This window comes from Colias croceus, chromosome 11 (genome assembly GCF_905220415.1).
Source record: "Colias croceus chromosome 11, ilColCroc2.1".
Taxonomy (NCBI): domain Eukaryota; kingdom Metazoa; phylum Arthropoda; class Insecta; order Lepidoptera; family Pieridae; genus Colias; species Colias croceus.
Genome location: NC_059547.1, coordinates 10,285,959 through 10,303,337, shown reverse-complemented (window position 1 = coordinate 10,303,337; position 17,379 = coordinate 10,285,959). Strand labels below are relative to the sequence as shown.

General features: G+C 37.6%; 3 protein-coding genes across 3 annotated transcripts in view; 2 read left to right on the top strand and 1 right to left on the bottom strand.

The window, feature by feature from the left end:
• LOC123695792 (myosin heavy chain, non-muscle) overlaps positions 1 to 9,039 on the top strand; it is a 61,196-nt gene extending 52,157 nt beyond the window's left edge. The window contains exons 19-28 of the mRNA XM_045641719.1: positions 221 to 324; positions 930 to 1,058; positions 1,401 to 1,649; positions 1,894 to 2,064; positions 2,501 to 2,755; positions 3,224 to 3,343; positions 3,658 to 3,807; positions 4,150 to 4,332; positions 4,641 to 4,804; positions 6,863 to 9,039. Coding sequence (XP_045497675.1) covers positions 221 to 324; positions 930 to 1,058; positions 1,401 to 1,649; positions 1,894 to 2,064; positions 2,501 to 2,755; positions 3,224 to 3,343; positions 3,658 to 3,807; positions 4,150 to 4,332; positions 4,641 to 4,804; positions 6,863 to 7,001 — 1,664 coding nt within the window. The 3' untranslated portion in view covers positions 7,002 to 9,039. The remainder of the gene's footprint in view (positions 1 to 220; positions 325 to 929; positions 1,059 to 1,400; positions 1,650 to 1,893; positions 2,065 to 2,500; positions 2,756 to 3,223; positions 3,344 to 3,657; positions 3,808 to 4,149; positions 4,333 to 4,640; positions 4,805 to 6,862) is intronic.
• A 1,694-nt stretch (positions 9,040 to 10,733) lies between these two features.
• LOC123695299 (inositol monophosphatase 1) lies at positions 10,734 to 11,933 on the top strand. The gene has a single exon (XM_045641097.1). It carries the CDS (start codon positions 10,902 to 10,904, stop codon positions 11,721 to 11,723), a length of 822 nt encoding a protein of 273 aa, XP_045497053.1. The 5' UTR covers positions 10,734 to 10,901; the 3' UTR covers positions 11,724 to 11,933.
• A 301-nt stretch (positions 11,934 to 12,234) lies between these two features.
• The window catches only part of LOC123695298, a 38,024-nt gene continuing 32,879 nt past the window's right edge, over positions 12,235 to 17,379 (bottom strand). Inside the window, exons 10-13 of the mRNA XM_045641095.1 lie at positions 15,984 to 16,311; positions 15,783 to 15,914; positions 14,256 to 15,710; positions 12,235 to 13,826 (exon numbers count right to left, since the gene is read on the bottom strand). Of these exons, the coding sequence (XP_045497051.1) occupies positions 13,676 to 13,826; positions 14,256 to 15,710; positions 15,783 to 15,914; positions 15,984 to 16,311 (2,066 nt within the window). The 3' untranslated portion in view covers positions 12,235 to 13,675. The remainder of the gene's footprint in view (positions 13,827 to 14,255; positions 15,711 to 15,782; positions 15,915 to 15,983; positions 16,312 to 17,379) is intronic.

The window sequence follows — 17,379 nt, the reverse complement described above, 5'->3', positions numbered from 1 at the left end:
AGTGGGCCTTGGCCTGGTCTAGTATTTTCTTCCAGACATCTTGATCCTTTGCCCGGGTTCTCCAATTTTTCAAAAAAATTGGAGAAATTGGAAAATTGGAGATTACCTCCTACAACATTGAAAACTTACAAACTTACCTCATTAAAATATTAGTGTAAAAAACTATAGAACTTATTCCACTTACCTTTTATAATATTTCTAATATAAATATTAAAAACAGGCAAAAAGAAGATACAAGCAGAGCTGGAAGACACGAACATTGAATTGGAAGCACAGCGCGCCAAGGTCATGGAGCTTGAGAAGAAACAGAAGAGTTTCGATAAGGTGAGAAATTATTATCCGTTTTATTTTTGTAGTGTATTTATTGTATTGATAGCTTTTTATACTCATTTAAATCTTCGTATACAGGGAATTTTTACCATCCAGTTTTTATTAATTTTGGGCTCAATATTGAATTACTCTGAACAAGAGTGGATACATAAGAATTAATATTTTTTAGCGAATTACAAGTCCCGCAGCCGGAGGCCCCAAAAGAAACTCAGATATTACTTAGAAACTACATTTAATGACTAAAGTGAGACTTTTACACCCATGTCTGCACGATGCAGACCGGAGTCAAAGAATGAATTTATACATTATAATAATTATAAAGACGTAAGCTTGGATGCTAACTAAGGGAAATCGCACCCACATTCTATTCCCGTGCGAACGGCGTATTCAGCAGTTTTGTATGAAGGCAGGGCAGTAGCGTTACTAGGAATCTGTTTTGAAGCATGCAGATTTGCATGAATTTTTTAATTAATCATACCTTTGATTTGATAATGGATAATTCTTACGAATTTTACGTTATTCACAATATTATTATCGTTGAAAATTCTCACTGATTTAATGAAATACGTGCATTTTAATAATATTTTGTCTTATTCCAGGTGGTAGCGGAGGAGCGAAGCGTGGCGGAGCGGTACGCGGCGGAGCGGGACGCGGCCGAGCGGGACGCGCGGGACAAGGAGACGCGCGTGCTCAGCCTCACAAGGGAGCTGGACGATGCCGCCGAGAAGGTGGGTTCTTTGAATGAAGGGAGGAAAGGACAAGAAAACTTTTTTTTGGCACCAATACAAAGCAGTACGAAAGGATGAGATTATTTTTTGTTTTTTTGGGCCGGTATTAGTAGATTTTTTGATGGGAAAGTTGGTGAATGAAAGATGGCATGATGGGGTGATGATGAATTTAATATTGTTGTTAAAGTGATGGGTCGGGGATTTCACATATTGAAATTTGGTTTATACCGTATGAATTTTGAAACAGCTGTTTAGAAATGACTGTCGATCCATTTGAGGATATGTTTTTGTGACCCCGCAATTGAACAAATTGTAATTAAATCACGTGCACATTACTTTCAGATCGAAGAGCTCGAACGCTCCAAGCGGCTGCTGCAGTCCGAGCTGGACGAGCTGGCGAACACGCAAGGCACGGCCGACAAGAACGTGCACGAGCTGGAGAAGGCCAAGCGCGCGCTCGAGTCGCAGCTGGCCGAGCTGCGCGCGCAGAACGAGGAGATCGAGGACGACCTGCAGCTGACGGAGGACGCCAAGCTGCGGCTCGAGGTCAACATGCAGGCCATGCGCGCGCAGTTCGAGCGCGACCTGCAGGTGGGTTGCGACTTGTGTTACATCCTCGCAGGAGATCGAGGATATGTAATTTTGAACGATAATACAAAGAAAATTTTTATATTAAAAAACATACACCCGTGAATTCGAATTACGTGGCTATCGCTTGGACCCACGAATCGTGTAATACCTGGGAGGTATTGTATTATGAATAAAAATTACGAAACTATCCACATTTTTTATCTATTTTAGTACAAATTATATTGATTTTTTTTTGTGTTGCAAGGCCAAAGAGGAGCAGGGCGAGGAGAAGCGGCGCGGCATCGTGAAGCAGCTGCGCGACGTGGAGGCCGAGCTGGAGGAGGAGCGCAAGCAGCGGGCGGCTGCTCTTGCGCACCGCAAGAAGCTGGAGAGCGACCTCAAGGACGCGGAGCAGGCGCTGCATCTGGCCAACAAAGTGAGTAAATAAGTCAAATCAAGGCTTTACTTCTCAGTTTATAATGTTCTTATATGCTTATAACGGTCTTACTATAAAGATGTTACCCATTCGCTTTGCAATGCATTAGTTATTGTAATAACCTGTCTTGTTTTTATGATTAACGTGTCATGTGAGCGAGAGCAGGACACAGCTATGGTAGAAAATGGTAGAAATTTATCCATTGTTTAACTTCTTACTAGTATGGCCGTTAATTGTGTTTTTTGTACCTTTATCGTTCAATAATTAATTATGCTGCATTATATAATAATATTTATATGTATATACATTTTAGTATTTTCTAAATCTTGTAAAGAAGTTTCACTTCTGACGCGTAATTTTTTTGTTTTTTGTTATCTAAAAAGTACTAGACATTGTATGTTGAACGTGCACTTAATTCAACCGTATCGCGCTCCAGGTGAAAGAGGACGCCGTGAAACAAGCGAAGAAGCTGACGGTGCAGCTGAAGGAGGCGGTGCGCGAGGCGGAGGAGGCCCGCGCGGGGCGGGAGGAGGCCGCGGGCGCGGCGCGCGAGGCGGAGCGCCGCGTCAAGGCGCTGGAGGCGGAGGCGCTGCAGCACGCGGAGGAGCTGGCGGCGGCCGAGCGGGCGCGCAGGCACGCCGAGTGCGAGCGGGACGACCGCGACGACGAGCTCACCGCCGCCGCCGCCAAGGTGAGCGGGGGATGGCTGAATGACTAGGCCGAACGTTGGTTTAGCGATAAGTTTAGTGAAGTAAAGTAGTAGTTAGCGGATTGTAACAGTGAGCATTTATATTATTGAACGAATAGCGCGTTGATTGGATGACGACAGAATTTACTTTTTCCAAACGTTGACAAAAAAAAGCGTTTGCCAATCGACGAAGCCCCGCTTCGCGGGGATCCTTCTCCGGTATCCGCACACACATGCGCACATTTAGGAGAAGGGTGGTGGTTCATGTTGACACAAACAAATAAATGGATGGGGAGGCAAAGGAGTATATGGTGAATACGTCATTAACATCGTGGTTAGAAAAATAATTTCAAAAATTGTTTCAAAATATGTATCAAAGAAACATCAATTTACGACAAATGCTTCAAAAAAGCATTCGTTTAGAATTCTTAAAGCATTCGTACCCAACTAATATTTTCGTTTATGTTTCAGGTTACCCTCCTGGTGGACGAAAAGAAGCGACTCGAAGCGAGGATAGCGGCGTTGGAAGAAGATTTGGATGAGGAGCAGTCCAACAACGAGATACTCAACGACAGGCTCAGAAAGTCACAGGTATGTGTACTTAGTACTTATTACTTTGTTAAAAATATTAGTATAGGCAAATTTCAACTCTATTCTGTAGGTATATATATAAGGTTGTTAATCAATTGTTTTTGAAAGTGTAGCAAGAAGCATCATACTTTCAAATAAATTTTTAAATTCATAAATTTGACATGGGATCGCAAGTCAAATTCTATTTGAAACTAGGAATGAATTTATCCTCTCAAAAGAAGAAAAATAGGATTATTGCGTTTCTGACATTTGCTCGTCTCAAAATCAAGTTTGCGTAATATGTAACAGCTTTGTTATTATTTATCTTGTTCCAGAACCAAATCGAACAGCTCACAATGGAGCTGGGCACGGAGAAGGCGGCGACACAGAAGCTGGAGAGCGGCAAGCTGGTGCTGGAGCGGCAGAACAAGGAGCTCAAAGCCAAGCTGGCCGAGCTGGAGACGGCCGGACGCGCCAAGACCAAGGTAAGAGAGAAAGAGAGAAAGAATATATTTGTTTTTACAACAAAAAAAATGAAAACGTGATTTTTCGTTTTTAGTTGATATGTTATATGCGTAGCTGCTTAAAAAAAGTTACTGTTGATATTGCTTAATTTAGTTTTTGTAGCTAAAAGCTAGAAATATAAACTATGTTCTCACATTATAACATTTGGACAACCATTACCAATATTTTAAGTTTATTTTACCGTACTTCTAAGTTTCAGTAAAAAATATTCCATACGCAAAAATTCATGTTACATTTTTCACTTCTGACACGCATGCTCAGCAACAACTTCTTAATGTCATGTATGTTTGTGCGTGTCTTAGGGCGTGATCACGTCGCTGGAGCTGAAGGTGGCCAACCTGGAGGAGCAGCTGGAGGCGGAGTCCCGCGAGCGGCTCGCGCAGCAGAAGGCGTCGCGCAAGCTCGACAAGAAGATGAAGGAGCTCGCGCTGCAGCTGGATGAGGAGCGCAGGCATGCCGACCAGTACAAGGAGCAGATCGAGAAGGTATTCAATATTCACATTATTAAACAACAAGATGTCCGCCCGCGTTCTCAAATAAAATGCCACCCAGTTCCCGTTCTTGTGGAATTTCTGGGCTACAAATGTCTTTTTCTGGGTATTTCTGGTCAATAAGGGAAGGGAATAAATGGTATTGGTACTATATTTTTTCATATATTTTGTTGCGGACACTTCTGTAACGAGTGGTCGCCACCGGCTGTCGCTTGCCACCAGAGGCTGTGGTCGGTGACCTGTGCGCCATCTGTAATTGTTTACTAAACTAATTGTGTGTATGTGTGTGTTTGTGTGTGCAGATGAACAACCGCGTGAAGGCGCTGAAGCGGCAGCTGGACGAGTCGGAGGAGGAGGTCCAGCGGGAGAAGGTCGGCAAGCGGAAGGCGCAGCGCGAGCTCGAGGACCTGCTCGAGACGCACGAGACGCTCGCGCGCGAGTGCTCCAACCTGCGCAACAAGCTGCGGTGAGTGGGACTGAGTGGGAGTGAGTGGGACTGAGTGGGAGCGAGTGTGAGGGAGTGAGAGCAGTAGGTGCGGCTGCGTGAAAGCGTTTGCGCTTGGTCCCTCGCCTCGTCCAGAGATATCTGATGAGCGACATACTGCTAAGACGCTGGGCCAAAAAGTTTCAGAAGCCGAGCGATAGGGTAGTGCTTGGGCACAGGGTAAGCAAGGTTGGGGGACCAGGGAAGTTACGACTTGCAAAGGTTACTTACTTACTTCATATTTAGTTGGTGGGTTCACTCTTACAATTCGTTAAAAGCTACATACTACATACATGAACATAATAATACCAAAGTCTTATTTTATAAGGAGAAATATAAATTTATTTTATATTGAGACAAAATATTATTAATGATAACTTATCTATATTACTTGTATAGGCCGACGGTATCGGACGATAGTGACTAGAGGGCGAACAACAAAATGACGAGGTAACAGGGCTTTACGGAATGCAAAACTGACATTCGCACTGCAACTATTTAATATTACAGTTTGAAGTTATTAAAAAATATTCAAAGTTATGTTCATTATTAATAACGTTCTATGCTAAATAAACTCATGTTCGTTTTGAATCATTTTCACTGCTTTCTCATCAAAATGTCTGTAATAATGTGAAGTAAATTTAACGTATAATATGTCCACTATTATGGCACCTTTTGTTCACATTCATCTAAAGAAGAATGAGTTCAAAAGCAATCATTTACATGAAATTTCAAGTCAGATATTCATCTTGGATTCTTTATCTTGTTGTTCCGAGTCAACTCATGGATATCATGGTACATGTACCTAATAACAACTCACAATCTCATGTATATTTTAACACACAGAGCAATGAACCAGTATACTCTTAACATGCAAGTAACCCATACACAAAGAAACATATTGACGTACATTAAACCACAAGACTTACAACCAACAAGTGTCCAAAGCAAAACTCTGCCTGCTCAAATATTAGGCAGAGTTTTCTAAAGTTATACAATGGACTTTAAACATTATTGCAACAAAATAAGGTGTAAATTTCAATGAATCTTTAATAAGAAATTCTTATTATAGGACGTCAATGGAGACACATATATTATATCGTGTTTTCGTTCATTTATGTATGTAACATAAATAATACATAACTATAATAAATAAATCACAAAAACATCACACAGATTATGTAAAATAAGTGCGAATGAAGGTTTAGCTTTAAAAAATAACAGAAAGCGATCCGCTTTTATGTATGTGTGTGTTAATTTTGTAACAGTTTGGAGGGTAGAAGGAAAAATGCTTATGTTATGTTTATTTGAGAATCATCACATCTTTATAACGTGTTATATTAGAAGTACACGTTTATTAACATTCCGACATGTAACTTGAATTAAAAAACTTAACTTTCTATCATGTGAAATAATTTTACATATTTTTCTGAATTAATCACTAGTTTTAACTTATAATGTTATCTCTATTAGTTATTATAAAACAAATTAGTAGTTGAAAGAGTTGTTCAGACTTTTATTTGCCAAATTATTATTATTCGAACTAAAGAATATTTGAAATAATGATTGTATTAAGTATTTTTATATTTTATTTTATTGATTGAGCAGTTCATTTTCGTAAAACTTCAGGGAATATGTTTTGTGTTACATTACGAAAAACTTACAATAAGAAGGTATATTATTGAAAGTTTAATAGATTTTACGGATAATCTAAAACTGATACATTTTTATTGTTTATCATGTATTGTCAACGTGTACCACCATGTAATGGGCGCTATTCACGCACCACAAAGGCCTTCGCTAAACTTGACGGAAATTTTGTCGCGGATCAAACGGCAACATGTTGTTTCATATAAATTATTACAAATAACACTACGCGAAAGATCGGTTTTTGGAATTTGTATGAAATAACCAATATCCGTCTAGTATGGCATTTGAATTTGTATGAAATAACATGTATTGGCGTTCCGTCTAGTATGGCAAAGGCCAAATGTGCGAGCTATTCACTCGCTTACTATAATCGCTCGTGTCTGGTTCCAGAAGGCAAGGCGGCGGTGCGATCGGGCTGTCGGGCGCGTCGTCGTCGTCGCGCGTCAAGCGCACGTCGCTGGCGCCCGGACACGCGTCCGGCGACGAGTCGTTCGACGACGTCAACGACACCGCCAACAGCCTCGAGTGAGCGCCCCACTGACGAGCGACTGCGCTGCGACTGACCGACGACTGCGCTGCGACTTTTTTTTGGTGGCGATTTTTAAGCGGGGATCGTTGTTATACAATAATTGTCCTCTCAAAGCTTGAAGGTTGCGCTAAGAGAAATTTCAAATTGTATTTGTTTAGCATGAAATATTAAATAATGTTAATTGCGATAAACCGTTTTTATTATATTGTTTAGTAGTTCCGGTATAGTGGCGTAACGGTTGTTTCTTTTATAGTTGTCGCGTAATTATTTTCATGTAAAATTGTTCTGAAATATTTCACTTGTTTCGTTACGCCATTATTATTGTTGTATTTAAAATTGATATTAAATTAATTAAGCCGATTGAAATTTGACAATTTAAAGTTTTTTTCTGAATAATAAAGAGGTGACCCTCTTTTGACATTAGCTTCGTTGTGTTACAAACGCAGACAAAAAAATTATGTGAAATTTATTTATTTTATTTAAATCAGTTGCTCGTCTTGTTGTATTGTAAACTTAATGTTAATATTATATCGATAGTGTGAGGAAAATCGTTATTTACGATTGAAATTGCCCCTTAACTAACCTCAGTCGCTTGTAAACTATTAAATGTAATAGTTCGAGACAAGCGGGAGTAAATGTATAATCGATATATATTTATATTTTAATGTAACAAGCAATAACAATTGTATATACGTGATATTTGAAATTTTGTACGCCTCAAAATGAATTTCTTACTGATTTGATCGTGGACTGGTGCTCAATTTTTAACACTAAAAACCTCAATACATTGTGGTATAGACAATTCAGGGTTGCCATAGATGAAATTGTTTATCAATCTTTTTTTTTGTAATCTGGTATTTTTGTAATGGTAAGGTTTTTGAAAACACACGTTTCAGTCAGTTCAAATTGGTTCATCCCATACCAGTATTAGTGTCGAAACATTCCTAAAGTATCGAGTTATCACGTCGCGACTTGGTCGGACGATGTTAATTGGTAAATCATTCTATGCGTGATATTGCGCGGTGGTACTGCGAAAGATAATATTAAAAATAACAGCACAGAGTTAAAATAAACGGCCTGCGCTTACAATTTTTTAATAATCTGTGCAAATCATGTATCACTTGTGGCGCCATCGCGTTTAATTTTTTTTTGTAATAAAAATTCGATTGTAAAAGTATTAATTATGTGGCAAATGCTTTTCGGTGTTGCATTTATCGCAATTGAGGTGAAGACTGGTGTTGCGACAATATTTTTTATTCATCTGACGTTTCGATTCGATCGTATCCCGACGGAGGTTCGGCTCCTCGTGTATATAAGTGTGGAGTGTTCCACTGAGCGCTTTGTTGCCATAAAATTTTTAAAGCTAGTAGTAAGGAGTCAACGGACGCGTCAGCGAGTGGCCGCATCGTTTTTTATTTGTACTTACTAGGGGATAACCGTCAAAGTGTCGGTCGCTGGCGCGTCGTCGGCGGGTTTTTAAATTTTCTCTGCTGGCATCATCGGTCGTGTATTTGTATAGTCGATGGTGCGAGTTCCTCGACCGATGGCGGTTGATATATTGTCTATGCAAACTTGATGAATTTTAAAATGTAACGGCCAAAAAGCCGCCATCGCTCGAGGAAACGGCGAACATTTTATACATGTGGTATTATCACTTACAAGTGTGCGCTAGGACCGCTTGCTTTGTTTAGACTTAGATAAGACTTAGTTTACATCGTGGCCTTAGGTTCTCCGCGTGGACGCGCCTGACCGTCACGGACGGACTCTAACCACTATTTTATACGAAACAACTTGTATCTTCGCATTTTATACGTTATTGTACCCCGAGTCTTAATTTTAATGACTTCCTCTTTTTTTTATAAAGTTTTTTTCTGAATAATAATATAAATTTAAATGTAAGTAAACCATTGAAGCATAAACATATTTTACATAAATATTATATTTAATTATTAACAATATTGATAATTGTAAAATTGGCCATAGGTTGTAACAAGTTATCAGTTGGTATGCCAATTAAACAATTTTTCATGATTTTTAATATTGATTGTTTTATTTATATTCCCTTCCTTCTACTATAAGAATACACCTACTACCTATTATTTAGGAGTGATTTTTCAATCCATGTTTGAATTGTTTCACATTGTTTCAATGAATACTATCCAACAAATTATTACACAATAATATGAAAATGACACCCATAAAATGTAATTAGACAGGCAATGCATCATATTTTTGAAATGGTTGTTTTAAAACTTAAATTGTGTCCTTAATTAATGTGCTTGTCAAAATTGTAATCGAAAGAAATAAATGCGAAAGTTTGTGAGGATGTGTGTGTGTTTGTGTTTGTTACTCTTTCACGCAAAAACTACTGAACCGATTACAATGAAATTAAGCACAATTATAGAGGGTAACTTGGATTAACACCCTGATTGGATTATTGGTTTTATCCCGGAACCGCACGGGAACGGGAACTATCCGGGTTTTTGTTTGAAAACGCGGGCGCAAAGCTAGTCTGCAATATTTTAAGGTGTATTCATAAAATGCACCAAAAGCAATACTTTTTTTTTAAGACCCGAGAGCTGATTATACACAAAATAACCTTATTTGAATAATTAATGATTTACAAAACACTCATTAAACTCCACCCAGGTTTTAAGGAATATTGTGTTTAGTGCCAGAAATAGTGGCAATGCTTTGCTGATTGAAACCATTTCGATAAAAACTACGTTAAATCGCTTAATCCACACATCCTCATTCTAGATTTTCGGTAGAATTCCGTTCAGAATAAATAATAATAATACTGACTATCTTGTCTCGAAGTACCTCTCGATTTATGTATTGATTATAATAATTATTAGAAGGCATCGTTAATAGAAAAGAAAAACAAAAGTTTTAACTTTCCAGTAGGGCCAAATAAAATTTGAATAAATACCTACCTACGTGCAGAGAAATAACTCCCTCCAATTATTTACGTCACAGAACTGTTTATCGGTCTTTTCAAGTCTCAACCACGGAACCGATTTGTATGAAATCTGGTACAGAGATAGCTGGAGACTTGAGAAAGGACATAGAATTTTAAATTTTCTCTGCTGGCATCATCATAGGCTTTATTAATCTTACGGGGACGGGAACTATGCGGGTTGGTTCTTCTTTGAATGCACGGGCGAAAAGCTAGTTCTCTATATGTCTCAAACTTAGTCTCAAAGATAGATCATCTCTCAAAAGATACGAACAGCGCGATTGTTGACCCATAAAAACTATGAAGGTAGGTACTGCATACATTATGAAAAAGACGTGTGGCACTCGGGGACTGCCGCGGTTAAGCATGCTATGCCTTCAAGCCACACCTCCGCGCCCGTCGGAGTGGGGAGCGTGAGGTTTTTCGTTACTAAATTTCTGGATTCGGTCCCCGCGCGAGAGGCCCGCGATAGAAGCTATGCAATAGCTTAATGATATCTTTGTGCTGAACTAGTATTATCTCTTAGAGTATTATAGTATACGATGACGGCCTTTTAAAGTAAAGCTTACCCTATGTTAAGTCAATACAAGTTAAGAATAATAATTATCAGCTTTTAGTTTACTATATTATATACCTACGGTGAAGCATGTTTATTTTACATAAATTTTAAATATTTTATGCGCATAATTCTGCGTGTTTTGTAAGCAAGCTGGCTCCCCGCGCCTGTCACATAATAATTGTCATTTGTCATTTTCATTGTGTCCTATCCCGTATCCGTTTGTTTAGGTTGGTTACGAATTGCGATTTGCGGTGAATCGCATTTTCGCAAGTTCTGGGAAAATTTAGCGGTTTATTGAACTTTGTAACTTTCCTAGGTGTATTCATCAAATCAAGTTGTTGTTTTATATAAAAATTTCAATTACAATTTTATTCTCATAACAATGTCTGACGAAATCGATGAATATTTTGAGGCTGCGCTTGAATTAGTGAAAACTGCGGGAAACCTTATAACAGAATTCAGAGATGGCTGCAATGTATATGAACAAAAGTCTAGTGATATCGATTTAGTCACTGAGGTGGACAAAAATGTAGAAAAGACGTTAATGGATGGACTTGCTAAGAAATTTCCATCACATAAGTTTATCGGCGAAGAATCCGTCGCTGACGGAGCTAAATGCATTTTGACTGATGATCCGACGTGGATTATCGATCCTGTAGACGGCACGTTAAACTTCATTCATGGATACCCACAAAGTTGTATTTCTTTGGGCCTCGCGATAAACAAGGAATGCGTCGCCGGAATTATCTACAATCCAATTCTCCAACTATTATTTAGTGCAAAGAAAGGCAAGGGTGCCTTTTTGAACAATAAACCGATTCATGTATCCCAAACTAAAGAGTTGAGTAAGGCATTGGTGTCTTTTGAAGCTGGAACTTCACGGGACCCTGAGAAACGGAGGGTTATGTTTGAGAATTTCAAGCTTATGGTTGAGAACGGACATGGAGTGAGGACAGTCGGGTCTGCCGCATTGAACATGGTTAATGTGGCTTTGGGTGGTAGCGATGCATACTTTGAGTTTGGTATTCATGCGTGGGATATTGCTGCAGGAGATATTATTGTACGGGAAGCTGGTGGAGTCTGTATAGACCCAGCTGGGGGACCATTTGACATCCTCTCTAGGAGAGTGCTGTGTGCATCGTCTATTGAACTTGCCCATGAAATGAGCAAGGTTCTAAATCAATACTATCCAGAGAGAGATTAATGATATAAAAATGTATTTTTTATTCAATTATTGTGTTTTAATTGAATGTTCTGTTATTTGTGTTTAATTTTATGTTATTACCAGTGTGTACAAATTATATATTGATAATAACTTGATTTGTTACCTAATATCATTTCACCTATTCTGTTATGTATCTTGAATATTTTATAATAAATTTTATATTTATGATATGAAATAAATGTATTTATTGTGTATTAGTAGTTCTTAAACATAAAGTTTGTACCAAGGCAAGGGTTTAAATAAAAATGCAGTTTCTATTAAATAATTTTATTCAGAGTCACTGAAATGTAACATTTTACAAATTGTAATTAAATAAGTTTCAATTATGAATGTGTTATTATTTTAAATGATGTTGAAATAAACGTTAGCAAGTTAATTGGATTTTATTTTTAAATTTAAGTTAAAAATATCTTATGTCGGTGGAGGCTATTCATTTTTGCATTTATTTTAATGTGTACATTCTAATAAGAATGTACACATTAAAATTCAAATTCAACATTAATTGCAAATGTAGAAAAATTAAGATTAATGTTTTTATTCTATAAATGCATTATCTGTTTGGAATGTATTTGAAATATTTCAAAAAGCTTAAAATTCCAAAATAGTGATATTTTGTACTTGCACTATGAAATACTTAACATATTAAAATAGTAGTAGTATTATTTTAAATATTAAAGACACAGTATAATATAATAACAGGTTCTATCAGTCAAAATGGTAAATATAATACCTCAGTCAGGATAAGAGTCAAGTCAAATATTAGTTATACGTCATTATGGTCAACTTTATAAATTGAGTCAAAAATAGGTCTTTGTATACTGTATAGTCAATCATCAATGTAAGTCAGCGAGTTTATTTGTCAATAGTCAGTAATATTATGTTCGACATGTCGCTTTGAAATCAATAGTCAGTATAGTCAAAAGTCCTGTCATTTTACCAATATAATACCTACATATTTAGCAAATAATTTTTCTAATCTGCTTCATTAAATGATTTTCAGAGTGTAGAAGTAAGAGTAGTGATTAGGTTTCTGTCCTATGTCAAATCGAGTAATCTTTTTTTCTAATGGGTATCAAAGCCGTGGTAGGTCAGTTGAGAATTCGTCAAGAAAGGTCATAGGGTCATCGTGTCAATCATAATATTGATACGAAATGTTACATAGTCATACTGTCATAGTCATTAAGTTATAAGTCATTTTAGTCTGGTTAGCATCAAATGTTACGTAATGTTAGGTTAGTAAAAATTAGTCAAATGTATGAGATCGTGAGTTTAGTCATGAGTCGTATTATAGTCATGGTAAATAAGTGAACTGAGTTCATCTCAGTAACTAATGTTATAAATACGGTACCTCAGATCGTAAAAGTCAGTCATTAGTCTTTGTATTTTAGTTTTCTTTTTCGTAGTTGAAGTCAAAAAGTCAAATCTTGTGCTTACAAAAGGAAGTCAGTCAGTTAGGTTTATTGAGGAATAGTTGCATCGTACGTAAAATTAGTATGGTGATAATAATTTACTTTCTACAGTCTGAATTATTAAGTTCAGCTGTTATTTATGTTTGGATAGGTATTAGTTATTTCCTCAATTATATAGGAAGTATTATTTTTAATATAAGTATTATTTTTTCTTATGACGAGAAAAACATTAAATTATACGTCACGTCATTTTATTTCCTTAAACATTTTAGTCAACACAGTCAAGACACTTTATTTAGTCAAATAATTTAGTCAATATAGTCACAGCAGATCAGTTGCCAGTCATTACTTTAAGTCAGTCATAAGTCATATCGCAAGTAGTCAGTTAATTTTAGAGTCGACATAACAAAATAACATCAACATTCGTCACAATTTACACAATAATTTTCCTATAAATTTCACATCCACAATAGAATCCTCAGTACTTAGTCTATTAATTGAATTATTTTAAAATGTATGATATTATTTTCCTCCAAAGCGTCGTTTTGATGTAAAGTGTATGGGTCTAGGCAGTTCTCTGAGCGCGTGGGGGTCTATCTTGATAGAGGGCATGGTTGGAGGCGGCGTGTCTGTGAGGTCTTCTTTCTCGTCGTAAACTGCCCATCGAGAAGGGCTAGAAAAAAATAAATAATTAAGAAAAAATATGAGAGATATTGAATAAACAACAAAAAATTACGGCAAATTCCGATGGGTACTTTCATAGGAAATAATTAAAGAATGTTGTTTTATAGGATTAATTGCAATCTTTGAAATGCTCCTCTATAAACATTACAAACAGACATGTACTTCAACTATAGCAAGTTATAAATCTAAAATTCAATAATGAATATGTGATAATTCTATTGAATATTGAATTGATATAAGGAAGCCTTCCAATAATGCTATACAATATACATAAATGTGTGACTTCATTGTTCAAGATAACAATAACTTATCAACATGCAAATAGTTTTTCGTCACTTTGCAATAATTACACAATTGAAGATTGCAATAAATTACGAGGTCGTAAGATTGTACATTAAGAAAATGGTGAAAAATTTACCTGTTTTCGCTAGGAATTATTTGAAAAGTGACGGACGGTGTCTTCGCAGAGTTTCCAGGTTTTTTACCCCTAAGTCGTGGTTTTTCAGACTTTGGCTCTTCTAAAGCTGCCATTTTGTCTGGAACGGATCGCTCTTCTATGTCCTCTTTTTTGCGAAGATTGTCAGTATTCTGTGCGTCATCATGTTTGGGTTCGTCATCTGGGTATTTCTTTAAAACATTGTTAACGTAAAAGTATTTTGTTTTTGTATTCGTAGTCACTTCGTCTTTAGTCAGTCGTTGGGAGTTAAAAGGTCTAGTCACAGTCTCGTAAAGGAAAAACGTCGATAGTTTTCCATTGTTTGTGTCAGCGCTTTCTTTTTTTGCGTCAGTCGAAAAGTCCTTGCTTATGTTGTCGTCTTTTGAGTCTTTTCTCGTTATTCTGTCAGTCAAGTCACCTTTATAAGAACCTAAGTATCCAAAAGTCAGTAGTTTGTATAAGTTTTCAGTCGTTGCGTCAACGTTAGTAGTTTTGTCAGTCACTTTATCATATGGTCGTTCTGTCAGTCTGGTCGTAAGTACGTCATCGTTGGATCTAGCTGAGGAGTGTATTTCAGGTTTTCTAGGTTCGTCACTTCTTGATTCAAAGTCATTATCTAAGTCATCTCTGTTGTAGTATGGTCTGTTAGGTCGTCTATATGTGTCTTCGTAATTCTGATATGTCACTTTAACTACATCCCTGTCATAATTGCGTCTAGTCGTCTGTCGCCAAGATTGAGTCGGTCTTGGTACATAGTTAATAAGGTAAGTATATTTGTCAATGTTTTCAGTCACAGATAGGTACGGTCGGTTATGTGGTCTTGCATGCGGTAAGTTATTTACAACCACCGACTGTGCGCTATGTACGTCATCGTAGTCACCGTATTGTTTTATCGGGTTGCGTCGAGTCTGTATGTCTCCGTCATCTAGTCGTTTACTTTTGTTTTTAAAGTCAAGTTTATCGTCAATGACCAATAAGTTTAAGTTTGAATTAGATTCAGTTACGTTTTCTAAGTCATCAGTCAAATTCATTTTGGAATTAAGCTTTGCAATCTTTTCTTCAGTCAAGACAGCATTTGGCTTTTTAGGCACTAAATTACTATGGCTTGGTTTGAGTCTTTTAGTTGTGGTCGTAGGTTTTTCTGTCGTTGTTGTTGGTTTTATTTTCTTGGTTTTTGTGGGTGTTTCTTCAGATTTCTTAACTTCATTATTTGAGCTGGAGTTTATTTCTATCCAAGGAGAAAGGTCAAAGTTGTTTAGTAGACCGTTATTGCAGGATATTCTTCCATTGTCAGGATTGTCAGGGGAAAGGAAAACAAAGGGTTGAACGCTGTCTACCGTGTCAAGCGTGCGGCAAAGGATTTGAGCTAACGAGATTCGTCTAATTTGTTGTAATTGTGCTGGTGTGAATGATGAGTCGAATCCTCCATTTTCGTACCTAAAAATTAGAACCCATGTAATATAACTGACTAATCAGATAACAAAGTCAATTTCTTCAAAAATGGCGTACCAGAATCTATCTCCTTTACGCAAATTAGAGAATTGCTGTGCAATAATACAAGCGAAAGTCGGTCCAACTAAACCACCAATAACGGGTCGTTCTGCCATCCCGCCAGTGAAGAGATCTATGTCATCGACGTGTCTGAAATGTTAAACATTATTAAAATATGCACTCTGTCCCTATTTTATTATTTAAACATGATAAACTTACTTGTACAGAGCTTTTAATTTCCTGACAACCCTGGCTGGCATTACTCGTAATAGATCTTCGAATCCATCTATAGTACTGAGGCCACAAGGTTCCCTCCAGGTGGTATAAGGAGGGACGCCATGATCGCGTCCTCTTTGTATATTAATAGCGGCCAAGTCCATACCGAAGTCAAAGTGGGGAGTTTGGAAGAGGTGGTTTGTGAGCTCTTCAGTGATGAATTCATCCCGTTTCTGTATCGGTTGGTTGATCATTCCTAGAAGAAGCCGGTCTACAGCGCCCATACTCCAGATGTTTGACGGGTTTGTGGGCTCGTTGTGGAGAGTTACATCTGGAATGGGATGATTGCTTTGTTAGTTACTGCTAATTTTCAATATGACATTGTAAGCAAGTATTATTCTTGATGTTTATATAATACTAGTTGATCACCCTAGTAGAATTATTATTGTATTTTTATTTTGAAAATTATTATTCCTATCCAAGCAGAGATAATCGATCGGATAGCTCTGGCTGGTTCGCTAGCGATTGTATGTATGTTTTTTCAAGACAAATCCTTCAATCAATCAGTCAAATAAGGACACTATTTGAAATCACATTCCTTTTTTTGTTGTATGGGGAAATTGTTATTGTTATTTGCTTGGCCACGATCTCGCACGGTAAGCTGAGATGTGCCCTAAGACGGAGCGCGCTTCTCTAGGTACCTGTTCACTCTAGATTATGCTATACTAGCTTTCCGCCCGCGGAGGATAGAGGGTAACTTGGATTAACACATAGGATAGGATTCCCACGGGAACGGGTTTTTCTATGAAACCCATTGAGCCCCGAGCGGCTCGATCGGTGCACGACACAATAGATTTTCTATATAGATTTTCTATTGTGTCTGTGATTCCGGGGCCTGAGGGAAATCCCACGGGAACGGGAACTATACTACTAAACTATGTAGGTTTGCACGTTGTTCTATTGAAGTTAAAAAAACCCTATTTCGTGCGTATTGTACATCTTTCTACACGTGCAGCCTATGGGCAAGTCATACTCGACATTCTTACAGCTCGCTCCGTGTTCAATATAATAACGCGTTCCGGGTGTTAATGGGGCTGCCCCGTTATTGCAGCGCATCAGGGATGTTTGCAGAAGCTCGTATAGATTGTTTTTACGCTACAATGCGAAAGAGATGCACATCCCTGGTGCGCCGTGTGCGGGACAGCCCCAATGTAATCATGCGCTGTATAGCGAGTCGGCTCGACTGCTGGTATGTAAACCACTGCTGCTTACTAACATAATTTTTAAGTTATTAATTGTTACTAACAAATTGAGTCCTAGTTACTTGAATAAATGAATAAATTATTATACGGGTTTTTCTTTGACGCGGGGGTGGAAAGCTAGTTTATAATATTAGTAG

Excerpts from the sequence above, each read along its gene's own strand:
- LOC123695299 (XM_045641097.1), top strand. The coding sequence starts at position 10,902 with ATGTCTGACGAAATCGATGAATATTTTGAGGCTGCGCTTGAATTAGTG.